General features: G+C 39.8%; 1 protein-coding gene across 3 annotated transcripts in view; it reads right to left on the reverse strand.

Annotated features, from left to right (window-relative positions):
- The window catches only part of itpr3 (inositol 1,4,5-trisphosphate receptor, type 3), a 52,125-nt gene that overhangs the window by 15,519 nt on the left and 22,676 nt on the right, over positions 1-13,930 (reverse strand). For all 3 annotated transcript variants that reach the window (XM_062541026.1, XM_062541024.1, XM_062541025.1), the window contains 21 exons: positions 11,652-11,840; positions 10,334-10,585; positions 9,609-9,753; positions 8,305-8,449; positions 7,912-8,093; positions 7,276-7,396; positions 6,876-6,930; positions 6,553-6,718; positions 5,412-5,603; positions 5,189-5,263; positions 4,299-4,418; positions 3,891-4,013; positions 3,596-3,796; positions 2,559-2,810; positions 2,319-2,444; positions 2,038-2,163; positions 1,783-1,903; positions 1,439-1,620; positions 906-1,054; positions 589-697; positions 206-299 (listed from right to left, as the gene is read on the reverse strand). In XM_062541026.1, the coding sequence (XP_062397010.1) occupies positions 206-299; positions 589-697; positions 906-1,054; positions 1,439-1,620; positions 1,783-1,903; positions 2,038-2,163; positions 2,319-2,444; positions 2,559-2,810; positions 3,596-3,796; positions 3,891-4,013; positions 4,299-4,418; positions 5,189-5,263; positions 5,412-5,603; positions 6,553-6,718; positions 6,876-6,930; positions 7,276-7,396; positions 7,912-8,093; positions 8,305-8,449; positions 9,609-9,753; positions 10,334-10,585; positions 11,652-11,840 (3,125 nt within the window). The remainder of the gene's footprint in view (positions 1-205; positions 300-588; positions 698-905; positions 1,055-1,438; positions 1,621-1,782; positions 1,904-2,037; positions 2,164-2,318; positions 2,445-2,558; positions 2,811-3,595; positions 3,797-3,890; positions 4,014-4,298; positions 4,419-5,188; positions 5,264-5,411; positions 5,604-6,552; positions 6,719-6,875; positions 6,931-7,275; positions 7,397-7,911; positions 8,094-8,304; positions 8,450-9,608; positions 9,754-10,333; positions 10,586-11,651; positions 11,841-13,930) is intronic.

Below are 13,930 nucleotides of genomic sequence, written 5' to 3' on the forward strand. Positions count from 1 at the left end.
TTGCAATGGCCTTGCAATGGCATTGCAACAGCTACATCACAAAAAAAAAGAAATCTAACCATGTGAAACCTAGACCAACAAAATCTTGATTAGACTTAAACCAAAATTAATGTAATCCTTGTTGGTGCACCCCACCCTGAAACGTAAATGAAGTTTTAAATGATACCAAGGAAACAATACAGTATTTGTAACATTAGGCTGTTACCTCCTACTCCGATCTCAACTATCTCAGCCTTATTGTTGCCCTTTTTGTTGGGGAAGAGATAGTTTTGTAGTAGTACCTTCCTTAAGGATGTTCCCTGAAAACAAAGACATCATTACAGTCAGTGATGTTGTCTAGTTAGCTGTAGTGGATACACTGTGAAGTAGCAATTAGCTGTAGTGGATATACTGTGATCAACCCCAAATGTTAATACGTAGCCTTGCCTATTTTAAGTGGGTATACTGAGATGGTGGTGCCTTATAAGTGAGTATACTGCATAGTCCTGCGTATAATGTAGACTACACCACTGATTACAGTACATTTTTCACATAATCACATACATGTAGACTCAGATAAACACACTCAAATATTAGGTAACTTCAAACCTTCTCATCAAAGTCCAGTGTGCGGATGAGCATCTCTTGAAGAGTCTTTAGCACTTTGATGCACAGCTTCTCATCTGAGCCCATTAGAGCTTTAGTATGCTGGATCAACCTTATTAACAAACACACACATACACACACACACACACTGGTCATTCCTTTTGTGTGGCTTGCCATTTTTGTGGTAACAAAATTATGTATAAAAAAACGGCATGCATAAAAAAATAGCTATAGCTATAGCTTCATTTTGTACATTTTACCAAAGCGACTGGTTTCGCTTTGCAGGGTCACATATGCACATAATACACTAGGGCACTTACTTTGATATAAATCCACCAGATTCACAGCGTGTCCGTACTTCTGTGCCCTCCAAGAAGAGCAGCTCAGGCTGGTGCAGCACATCTACCAGCACAGACAGCTCAGCATTTACTAAGGGCGTCAAGCGCTGCTCCAGAGTATTGATAATGTCCTGCAATATAGAATTGGACACTATTGAAATTATATATATATTATTATTATTATTTATTTATTTATTTATTTATGAACTAATTACAAAAGATATAAAACGTTTATTTTTGACACCACTCCACCTTTTCATCTCGTGTACCCCCTAAAAGCAGCTCACGTACCACTGCTGGTTTGTGTACCACAATTTCCAAAACAGAGTGGCTGACTTCCCACTTCACATAATCAGAAGAAACCTCCTGTTTCAGAAGCTGTCTTAGCAGATACAATCACTTGGCATTCCATAATTAATAAATGGAAAACGGTTTTATATTTTTTTCTTTTTGCTTATTCAAAAGACAATATGCTGGATGACTCAAAACTGGGATGCTGTTTCACATAGGCCTACCTGTAGTTTTTCAATGATGTTCTTGTAGTCCCATGGATTGGTAGGAGCTGTTGGGCGACTGGAACGCGAGGAGCTCTTTTGGCTTGGGTTGGAGCGGGACAAAGAATTGTGTGCAATACTGGCAAGCGTGACGCTGATCTGAGACTCCAGCTCAATGGGCAGAGGGATGGTATTATTCTTAGCTGCAGATAAACAAGGTAGAGAGGGAGTAACACATTTACTGTAATAACTATATCTAATAATGGTAGCATCGAGGTAGCATACAGTACTTGGTGACCTCAAGAAACAGAGATCTGTGTGAAAAAATGGCTGGAATTCTCCTTTAAACTAAGAAAGGACCTCACCAGTGACGGCAAGTGTGCGGATGCAGGTTTCAACCAGGACCCTTTGTTGTGGCTGCAGCCAGGAACAATCCAACAGACGCAAGCTTGAATGTAGCAGTTGTGTGATGAGAAGGTGATGGGACTACCAGTGCAATTTTAGGGGAAGATGACAGAGCAATAGTAAACCCGATTGGCATTACATTCTCCTCTTGTTCAACTGGTGCAATTACCAGTTGCAATACTCTAAAATCAAAAACAGAAGATCAAAAATCTTACCTGATGTGAGGTGCTGTTCTCAGAGAAAGGTGAGCTAAAAAAGGCATGTATGGTGTCCAAAACCACAACGATAACATACTTCTCCAGTACAGCATCAGAAGGTCTTCTATCACGTTTGCAGCACACCTAAGACAACAGAGAGCATGACCATGCATCCTAATTCCTCTTGTCAGACCGTAAAATAAATAATCATCAGAATCTTGCCTTGTTATGTTTGCGTAAAATAAAACAGCGCTATTTTGTATTTCAATAGTAGCTATGTGTACAACTGATCCTCTAACCTGTGCCATGTCTACTGTGAAGTCCTCAAACAACCTCCAGATATGGTTACTTGTGTAGATCTCCTTCATTTCCACCTCTGTGTCTACATAGCAGTGGTTCACAAAATTCACATAGGCATATTTAACCTGCATAAAAAAAATGTAAGTCATTACTCATATTCATTAATGTCCATCTGAACTGAAAAAAAAAAAAAAATTCTCCTATCTGTAAATGAGCTTCACTGAGCTTTTTTTCCATACCTCAGTGATACAATCATCATGTGTGACCACCCTCACCACATCTTCCAAAGGCAAGAGTGAGGTGCACTTGATCTCAGTGTAGACATTCTTGCCCTCTGCACAGGCTGCTAGGAGTTCCACCAGTGAGATGTGGTAACAAAGAGGACTGTTGTCCTGGATACCTTCCCGTGACTCCACCATCAAATCCAACATGGTGGCAAAGGAGGATTTGTCATTGTAGAACACCAGGGCGTCATCACCAGCATTGGTTAACTGTATGGAAGTGAAGAGTCAAGTGAAGAAGTCCATTTCATGTGCATAGACCGTTTCGATCGGAGGGTTTTTCGATTGAAATGTTCAAAAACGAGCGCAGATACTTTGAAATGAAAATAAGTCTGACTTTGATGGAATGTTCTACAAAATGTTGACTCTAAAACGTGTTACTGTATTTACATTTTTGTTTGTCTCCAAGATAGCATTAGCTAAACCAAAAATGCCTTAGGAATGTACCTATTTGTTTAGTTGAAAGGGTCTATAGTACATTATCATACATTGTGCTTTACACAGACAGGACAAACAAATGGGATCGAAATAGCCCAAGACTCGGACATGACAAACACCTCGAATGGAAATAGCCTGAATAAAAAAAATAAAAAAAAATAAAAAAAAATTTAAAAAGAACAAAACAAGAGGATTGACTGAATTGAGTATTGATCATTTTACTTCACAATGCAATACTATGATGTAAAATGTACTTCTTTAAGATGGGTTCATACTGCAGTATGTTGGACACTACAGTCCTTCTGTGACATTATTTTTATTGATGATTGATGATTATTACAAAGTGCAGATGTTGCATGGTACATTTTGTAACAACCAATGCAATATGCCAGACCTTTTTACAAAAACATTACTAAGAAAATTAAATTGCCAATCACTTATTTAATTCAAACGTCCATCATAACTTGAGTGTGTCATTGCATAATATGGATGCATCTTTTAAGTTAAATATCTTATACTTAAGCATTAAGTATTATTCTCAGTGAAGGGTCACTCACCTCAGTCATGACCATATCTTGGCACTTTTTCACATATTTTCCCTCTGCCTTTATGATGGTGTGCAGGAAGCTGAGGTATGAAACATGACGGCCATGCGTCGCCAGACAATGAATGAAATGCTGGAGGACGTGCTCACTGATCTCAGTGCACAGCTGGTAGTTATTACAGAAGATGTGCTGCACAGTCTCTGCTTCAAGAAACTGAGGAGAGATCCAAAAATGAGCGTGAAAAAAGAAACATCCTATCCGGTTTAAAACTACCATGACATACTGTACATTAATTGATGGTACTCACGCCAGGAGTAAGAAACAGGTTGAGGTGCTTGTGGAGGAGGACCTGATTTTCTTGGTTACCCGAACAAAACCTTTGCAGGAACATGTGGGTATACTTAATGATCTCTTGCATTTTTTTGTCATTCTGTGAAAAGTGATGGAAAAAGAGATTAATTACCACAGTTGCAAATAACCAATGTGAAAAGGGTCCTTTTGAAATTTGATTTGTGATATTTCTACTGAACTTAGAATGTCCATTTACCAAAGAGAATATTTAACTATGAACTACATCAGAGGCTATTTACCGTAACTATATGCAGTACATCATAATTTAACATGTTAATTAAAATAAAAAATAAAAAAACACTGATTATAAATCATATCAATGTATATCAATATAAACACCTCATTATTATGCTACCAAGCTTACCTTGTCATAGGACACCTGTAACAGATCCAACATCACTTTATGGGCCCCCATGTTCTTCAGGAGTCGCTGTTGCTTCTTAAATACCCCTGAACCGCACATTTTGTTTAGCCTCTCCAAGATCTGCAATATAAAGTCAGTCAAAAGGTTCAAAAACGTACTACAGGTTGTGGCGTGTCCCTGTACACTAAGAGAGATTTTGTCCTTGAAACATGTGACACCATTAGAAACCTTGAATCTTCAAGTTTCCAAATATACACTATATTAAAAGTATTGGATCACCATCCTATTCTTAATCCATAGGGTTTAATATGACATCGGTGCACTCTTTGCAGCTATAACAGCTTCAACTCTTCTGGGAAGACTTTTCACAAGGTTTAGGAGTGTGTTTAAGGGAATTTATGATATTTGTGAGGTCACACACTGATGTTGGATGAGGAGACTGGCTCACAGTCTGCACTCTAATTCATCTCAAAAGTGTTCTGTTGGGTTAAGGTCAGGACTCTGTGCAGGCCAGGTAAGTTCATCCACACCAAACTCAAGACATGTCATCCATGTCTTTATGAACCTTTCTTTGTGCACTGGTGCACCATCATTTTGGAACAGGAAGGGGCCATCCCCAATCTGGGCTTGGCCTCTTTGTTCCAGTGAAAGGACCTCTGAATGTTTCAGCATTAACCAAGATATTTAGGACAATTCCATGCTCCCAACTTTGTGGAACAGTTTGGGGATGGTCACTTCCTGTTCCAACATGACTGTGTACCAAACCAAATTCAAATAGTTGATCAGACTATAGTGTCGTCTAAAGAGAATAGCAATATAAACAATAAACAGTATCAATTATAAGCAATTCTAATGAAAATGAGCAATGACTAAATGGGAGTATAACAAACCTCTTTAACAATCTGGTAGGTCTCATTGCTCTTTTCCTGCTTGATCTTCCTGGCCGCCATCTCTTCAGGGGATATCTGCCAAGGACAGAGGAGGGATCAGATATACAGTACGTTTGGCCTGAACATTGCCTGTGTATAATATTCACAAACATGCCGTTTTAATCAATTATATCAGTAAACCTAGGCATAAACATAGAGAAGAAACATATAAGAATTACGGTACCTCTACTTTAACCTTTACTTCTACTTTCTCCTTCTCCTTCTTTTTTTTATCTTTCTTCCCGTCTCCTTTCTCTGAGGCGCTTTTCTTATCGACCCACAGCTCTGACTTCTCAACCATAGTGCGCAGGTGATCCAAGTCACTTTTGATTTTCTTGTAGTTATCTACATCCTGAGTTGAGATGAGCAGCTGAACCTGAAGAAAAGGGAAAGAGAAAGAAAGGGAAAAAAAAAAATCAAGAACATCTCAATGTGTCTTGCGGTATGACTTCACTAAGTAATTTTGTATGAAAGATATGAACTTTGTTCTATGAATTGTTCTATACATTGCCGCCATGTTGGTAGCGCACCAAACGTAATAATCCATTCATTCAGATGCAGAAGACAAGAAGCAGAAAATTGATAGTATTAGCGATTATTTTCCTCTTGCAATCGTGGGTTGCGCTGTTACACCCCACTACACAGCAACATACCACCAAGAAGGCAAAAATTAAGTAACAGGAACACACTAACAGGCGGGAGTAAATACATAGTAATCCATAGTTAACTAAGGAGTGAGGCTGCCAATATGGCTGCACGAGAAGTTTTCACGTCACGATCCGGAGCCCTACTGACTGAAAATGTTGAACAGGCACTACCAGAACAATGTCAACAACTAATTGCAGAAATGACTCCAACTAAAATGTCAAAGCAGTACATCAAGACACAGGCCAAAAGCCCAGCTTAGCCCACCACTCACTCCACAGCTAATTAGATCATCTGATCCGCTGATTAGATCATCCAGCATGTCAGTGAACCAAAATGTATGTCCAGATCATGAAATGAAGTTTCTACGATACCTATCTCAGTGTCCTGATATGAACCCCATTGGCAAACTGTGTGAATTAGAATAAACTTGCTCTAAATAAATTGATAAATTGGCAAACGATTATTTTTTGTATGCCTCTTTTTATACGGATGTCAAAAAAGTGGAGGGTGTTGTATAGTAGAGTTTATAGAGTTAGAGTTAAGATATAACACAAATACATAAATATACAATCAATTAACTAATACAGATATACTGTATACATGTCTCATACAATATATGCAATTTCACAAAGTCCATTGGTGATCACCACCAATCATGGGACGCAGTGCATCACTACCTGTTTGAAGGTGTGCAAGACCTCTTGTCTCTGACTGAAGTGTTTGAAGAGGAGTTGAAGAGCCCCTGAGACGAGTGGTGGATAGTCGTGTGTGATGAGATGAATCAATACCCTAAGGAACATGCGACCTCCTTCATCATCTACCTCCAGAATGCTGTTGCCCTTCCTGCTCGCAAACAAACCAAAGAATGTAAAGCCATTCGGAAGACGACATATAGCATTGTAGCCTGTACGCACTACAGAAATGGCAAAAATAATGGAAAAAAAACAACAACAATTCATACATATATGCACTATACATTCAGCATAATCATTCAACTTACCCAACGCCAAACATTGCCTCAGCCTGTTCCCCAATGTATTGCAAATTGATAGCAGCTGGTAGAAGAGAAAATATGTTTATATATCAGGTGCAAAATATATCAAATAATTAAAATATATAAACAAGTATAGGATTGGCTCCCTAATCATTTCTTTCAGTGTTTCTGTTTCCATGGAAATATAGGGATTACTGGACCTCTTAGACCTACCTATTTTGCGTTTCAATTCTGAGCACTACAAAATAAATATGCATCTTCCAAGCACAACATCAATATTACACAAAGTTTGAAGATAATGACAGGATTTCCCCAATGTTGCTATAAAGCAGCTACCACTTGATTAAATTCCCAATTACTTGAGAAATGAAGACCACCACGTGGTCTAATGTCTAATGTCGCATACCTGCATGTTCCACTAATGATGTGGCATCAGCATCTCCCATAGGATACACATCCACAAATTCCTTCTTGAAGACAGACAGAAGGTAGGAGAGGCGGTAGTCCAGTCGTACATTGAGGATAAACTGACAAAATATATGGAGAAGTCCAATGCATAGAGAACATGAGGTCACAGAGAAAATTGATATCGAAAAAAATTGCCAATGTGTCAAAAACCTCAAAACCTCAAAAACTCAATTGCAAGGGGAATCTAAAATAGGGTGGTCCTTATATAACATTTTTGCTAAATGTTAGTGTCTTAAGCTCTTAAACTGTTCCTTTTAACTTCAGCTCTTAAGACTATCTTATGAGATTCTCTTGTAGTGTGTGGTGTGTTAAGAGTCGAAATTCTCCCAACAATAGCCTTTATGACACGACGGAAAACGTTGGGCGCCGATAATCATAAATAACATGTTCAATATTTGCAACTGGAAATCCTGTAGTGTGTGGGGCTATCCGAGGACAGCCGAGAAAGATTTCTTATTACCATGTGTGGGTTCTCTCAAAGATAAAAAAAATCGGTTGAGATTTATAAAATCTTTATGTGTGTATTGGACATGGATTAACTCTACAGCCATAAAATAATTCCCATAGAGCAGACCTGGAGTATCTCCAATATCTTCAGTTTGGTATCCATGACAGTGACATCCTGCATGTCAATGCTGTCTTTTTGGCGACTCTGGGTATCCAGGTTGGCAGCAGGCCGTCCTGACTGTTTTCTATTGAGCACCATTGTGGACATCATCTGACCAACGCCATGAATGGATCGCTTCACGTTTTTTCCTAACAGAAGCAATGCAATGAACATCAATTTCTCCAATACACTGCACAATTAACTCAAATTACTCACAATATTTACAGACTAGTAAACGTCTGCTAGACACTAAAACATCTAAATTACAAATAGACAAAAGTTGAATGAAAAGATAAACCACTTACAGTGTATAAAATGATAAAATGCATAGAGTAAGCTCAAAATGAACAGCAAACTCACCACCAGTGTCCTCCTGAATTGCTGGGTTCTGCAGGGCTGGGTGGGGGATGCAGTCGATGATCCCAAGTAATGTGCGGGTCAGACGCAGCAACTCAAAGAAGCTGTAGAAGCCAAAGTAGATGAGGTGCCTCGCCAAACTCACCACCTGAGAAGTCATGTTGTTACTGGCATTATTAGAAAAAGATTATGTTGCCGCACTCTCAGTCTCAATCTCATATTTATTGACACCAACGTTATTGTCATGACTTGGAGCAGCAATGCAATGCCAGCTCATGCTCTCACAGCAGGTCAACGAGGCAATTAACCCTTCAGCACAATAAAAGGCCAAGGTGCAGTTGCAACAGTGTTCGGTCATGAACTCACATGGATCTCCCATGGATCCCAAGGATCGCTGGCTGTGACTTGGACTTTCAGGATTTAATTTGGAAAAGGACTGTCTTGATCTACCCTAGACTCTTGGATCTCTGGTTTGTGAACTTTCACCTGCTCTTGAATTTGGTTGTGGATTTGCTCTGACACACCTGGCTTACCTTTCATGAGCTGTTGCTTGCTTATGTGACTACAATTAAGAATTGCCCTAAGAACCTGTTTGCCTTTAGTCTGGCTATCACCATACGTCTGCGCTTTATTTCTACTGCACAAGAGGCGTGATCAATGGGCATCGTTCAAATGACTCTGTAAGCTTGGATAGTGCTTCAACCAATCAGACCAACGATCTGGTGCGTCTTTCGGATAAGCTACAATAGTTTGTGATTGGACCCAAAGTTTGTGGACAGGAAGCAAGGTAGACAGATGTGAAGGTTTCCAGCCTGAGCTGCCGGGTGAAATCGAAATTCGCCAGCAGGTCAGGCAGGGTTTACCCAGCCTAGCTTGCCTTGTGAATCTTTAAAGAACTTAACAGACTATTGTGACAGCTTCTTGAGGATCTTCTGAGTGTTTAGTTTCCACCAAATTATTTGTTTTGACTAAGTGTGAAGTGTGACCTACTCCTGCTTTTGCCCTTTGTGTCTGGAGTCACCTTCTGTTCAATAAAATCTTCTGTTTGTTTCAATTCTATGAATGCATTCCCTCTCATTTTCTCAGTCCTGATAATTGTCTATAAATCATAATCATAATCAATTATAATCATGCCATGCAAGAGTAAGGAATATACATTCATAGCCATGGATCTTTTACACGTAGAATGTAATTAAAATTCATTAAAAAATATTGATTAAAAAAAAAAAACATTATAAATCCAAAATCAACAAGCATCCTCAGAAAACTCAGGGGGGCAGAGAAATCACCTGAAGCTAATGCGTTACCTCATAGGTCAGTTTGTTTTTTTCCTGATTTGCAAATGGCAGATCATCGTTCAACACATTATTGAGGTACTCCTCCATAAATGCCATCGTGGTGGCAAATCTGTTCTTCTTATTATCTCTTGAGTAGTCCATGTGGGCATCATAGCTGTGTTAAAGCAATACAGCAGTGCATCAGTAACCAGACGCATACACATAAAGCCCAATTCACACCAAAGATTCCCGACGCGACGAGACGGAGTTGCAGCGGTGTGAATTAGAAGTTGCACGTAGTTGCAAGCCGTCGCAGAGCATTAAACACGTTGAGTCGCAGTCGCAAGGTTTTAGAACGTCGCGGCTCGTCTCGTCGGGAATCTTTGGTCTGAACCACATAAAACACATAAAACTCATCCTAGGGCAAGGCAATTTTATACACATCTCATTCACTTCCCTCTCAGGGAGCATTACTGTGAATATTAAACAAAAAATAATATTTTGAATCAAAATTACAAAAGACAATAATCATCACAATAACACAATCTGAGCAGACAATATATGAGCAGCACTTCTGGCTTTTGGCCAGTTTACCTGATAGACAGTTTGTCAATAAGCATATAATATACTGTATGTGTTTTTTTCTAAATCATGTTTTGACACAAGATGATTATTAAGAAGATTTATCATGTTTTTATTTTATTGACATTATTGACATTGACAAGGTTCTGAGATGAAGCTGAGCTAGATCTTACTCTTTGATGGTGATGGTCGTAGGGATCTCAGTCCAGAGACGGGCAAACTTTACGGGAGTGACGAGTTCTTGAGGGTCACGGTCAACATGCGCATGCAGCATGAGGCGGCAGAAAGAGGCCCGCAGGTCAAAAGGTAGCGTTTCATCCATCATGCAAAGGAAGATCAACTCGACATCCAGTTGCTTAGAGATCTCATCTATGGCCAGGTACTGGCGGTCTAGACACATGCGTGCATACAACTTCAGTTGGTACCTACAGTAAGAGCAATGAAAGGACAGTCAGACACAAACCAGATGAATCGTAATGACCTCTTGGGCTTGGGTGTGGTTTAAAGAGACCCTATGCAACTTTTTCATAGTCATAAAATCGCTTAGAAATCGTTGTTTTGCTTGACTGACCAGTTTGATCGAAAACAGTCACATTTCCTCCCGCCCCTAGTGTCCCTCTCCGCTATTACAACCTTGCAGTTTCTGCAGGAGACGATCACTCCCTGTTTACATCTGGAAGGCTGAGACGCGTAAGAAACAAGAAGGACCACGCTTGCAATTTATATATTTATATATAGCCTATATATGTATAAATATACACGCTAAAGCTGCCGGGGAAGCTCTGCAGAGAAATATGCAAGCATAAAATGAGCGAAAATGAAAAACGAAACAGAAACCGGAGATGAAATCTACTTAAAATGTAATTATCTAACTTAGGAGCCACATAGGCTTAAAATGAGGTCCAAATTATCAGCACAAAAGTCTAGAGAAATGCTGCTCCTTGCAAAAAAAATCTCAGCATGCTCCTAGACCCTGATTTAAACTTTATATTCTATTTATCTTTTATTTTATAGTATTTATAATTCTTTATATTGTCTTCATTTCTCTACTTTGTTGTGCATCACTGGTCTATTCTGCCTGGTCACTTTTCTTCCAATGGCTGATATTTTCGGCTGATGTTTTTGGTATGTCACTAGTAAGCACCAATTGCAGGTCTGCAACACAAGAATAGAATAGAATAGAATATATACTTTTTTGATCCTGTGAGGGAAATTAGTTTCTCTGCATTTAACCGAATTAGTGAGCACACACACAGTGAGGTGAATCACACAATAACCCAGAGCAGTGAGCTGCCTGCCCAACCAGCGGTGCTCGGGGAGCAGTGAGGGGTTACTGTAGGTGCCTTGCTCAAGGGCACTTCAGCCGTAGTGGACTGGTCGGGGATCGAACCAGCAACCCTCCAGTTACAAGCCCGAAGCCCTAACCAGTACACCACGGCTGAATAAAATGCATTAAAATTGAATGAAAAAGGCAGCTGACGTAGTGCATACCTGTAGTAAGTGAGCACATTCTCATCATGGGCATTTCCCTGTCTGGCTTCCTGTGCCAGCTGGCGAATGCCCTTCTCTTGTGTCTCGTTCGTCTTGTCCATCCAGACCAGCCACACCTCATCCTCATCAGCAAAATCCTCCATGATCAAAAACTCTGTACCATTGGGCATCTCTTTGGGTGTACGCCGCCTGTGTGACACCATTCCAGTACCAAATTAACAAAACTAGTACAGGTATACATAATGAGGTAAATGTGGATTAGTAATGTGAGTTATACTGGAAGTATACAGTATGTGTAATGTGAGTTATATTGGAAGTATAATAGGATCCAAGGATCCTTAGGTAGGGAAATCTGTGCATGGTCACCATTGAACAATGAAATAAAAAGAGAAAATGAGATCATGCTCCTAATGGGAGACCTATACATGTATAAACAAAATAACATTGTCCCAGAACCAACAGATACTGCACATACTTAACGGGGGAAAATGAAGATGTGTACAAGTGACAAAAAAGGTTACAGTATGTCAAAGACGGCATTAATATCCAGAAGTACAAAGTTTACAGGCTTTTGGTAACCTTGTAATAATTTGACACTTTATTCAAGAGAGCTAATTGCCATGACGCGTAAATAAGGTTACGGGCAAATCTATAAGCAACATTAAGAAATCATACTTGCTCAATGCAGACAAAGGCCTCAGTTTACCTTAACTTAAACTGAAATGAAGGCTTGGCCTTTCTCTTAATAACAGTGTATATTAAAGATAACGTTATCTTACGAAAGTAAACACACACAAACATGAGATTAATCCATGTTGTATTGCGATGTAATGAATGAATGAATGAATGAATGAATGAATTTGCAGCCGCCTAGCGAGCAACTGGCGCAACTAATGCACTGAGGCGAAGGCCAAAAGCAAGTGTGGGCCGGGTTAGGACTTGGATGGGAGACCTCCTTGGAAAACTGTTGCTGCTGGAAATGGTGTTGGTGGGTGGCCAGTAGGTGGCACTCTTCCCTCGAGCCCAAAATATTGATCCCAGCGCAGTGATGGGGACACTGTACTGCAGGAGATGCCAGTCTTTGGATGAGACGTTAAACCAAGGTGCTGATTTACGGTGGTCATTTAAGATCCCATGGCACTTACAGTAATTTCCTGTGTTTTAGCCACATTGTGTTTAAGCCGCAGGACAGTATTTTATGCAAGTTAAAATAAACAAAACCATATTAATGCCATATTAACTGCTCCCATGTTTTAAACTGATAGCAAAATCAATGTATAAGCTAATAGTCGGGAAATTAACGGTATTGCAAAGAGTAAAGGGTTCCCCAGTGTCCTGGCTTAATCCCTAAACTGCCCCCATAATCACCCCCTCAGTGTAACTGGCTCATTCACTCCCTCACTCTCCACCTGAAGCTGGTGTGTGGTGAGTGTTCTGGTGTGTAATGGTTGCCGTGCTACACATTGGTGGTGGTCAGTGAGGGTCCCTCTTCCCTGTGAAGCGCTTTGAATTTTGAGACAAGCGCTATATACATGTTACGTGTGAATAATAGATGTAAAAGTGCAATTCTTACAAAACCCATAAATTCTAGTTACAATTGTAGCTCAATGGTGTTTTTTGCCCCCAACGGCACCTTCCAGGCAGCACAGCCTAAAAGGCACAATTGACAAAAGACCACAATTGTAGGTCATGTTGGTTAAATTTAGAACATTCGCATAAATCACTTGTTCTCACAATGTGGTGCATTTATTTATAATGGGTTTGTAAGATTTTGATACAAACTGTATCGTCTGCAAAATGCTGGTGCCAGGCTCTCACCTGGAGACAGGATGGCTGTAAATTATAGAATGAGCCACAGGAGGAGGTCTGGGCTTTCTGTAAAAACATTTTTTTCTTTTTCTTTAATATATATTTTTTTGATTTCCACTCTTTTACCCTGTGTATGGTTAAATATCTAGCTTTCATGTAACCGTCTTGCCACCCTCCCTTCCCCTGTATATGAAACTCAATAAACAGTTGATAACAAAAAAAGGAGGAGGTCTGGGCGGAACCATCACAGGCAGATGGCCATTGAAACTCAATTAGTACCCGCATTGTCACTTATTTGCATTAGAAGCCTAATTCAGTCACATTTAGAACATGTCCTCACTATGTTGGATTTGTTTGTATCCAATACACTGTTGCTACGACTTGCCCTCTTCTCCGAATTAGATCATAGTATCCATTCCATGCCCCCAAAGAGGAGCGGTTTGGATCCACTGGAGACCCCAAACTCATTT

The sequence above is a fragment of the Sardina pilchardus genome, chromosome 7 (genome assembly GCF_963854185.1).
Source record: "Sardina pilchardus chromosome 7, fSarPil1.1, whole genome shotgun sequence".
NCBI lineage: Eukaryota > Metazoa > Chordata > Actinopteri > Clupeiformes > Clupeidae > Sardina > Sardina pilchardus.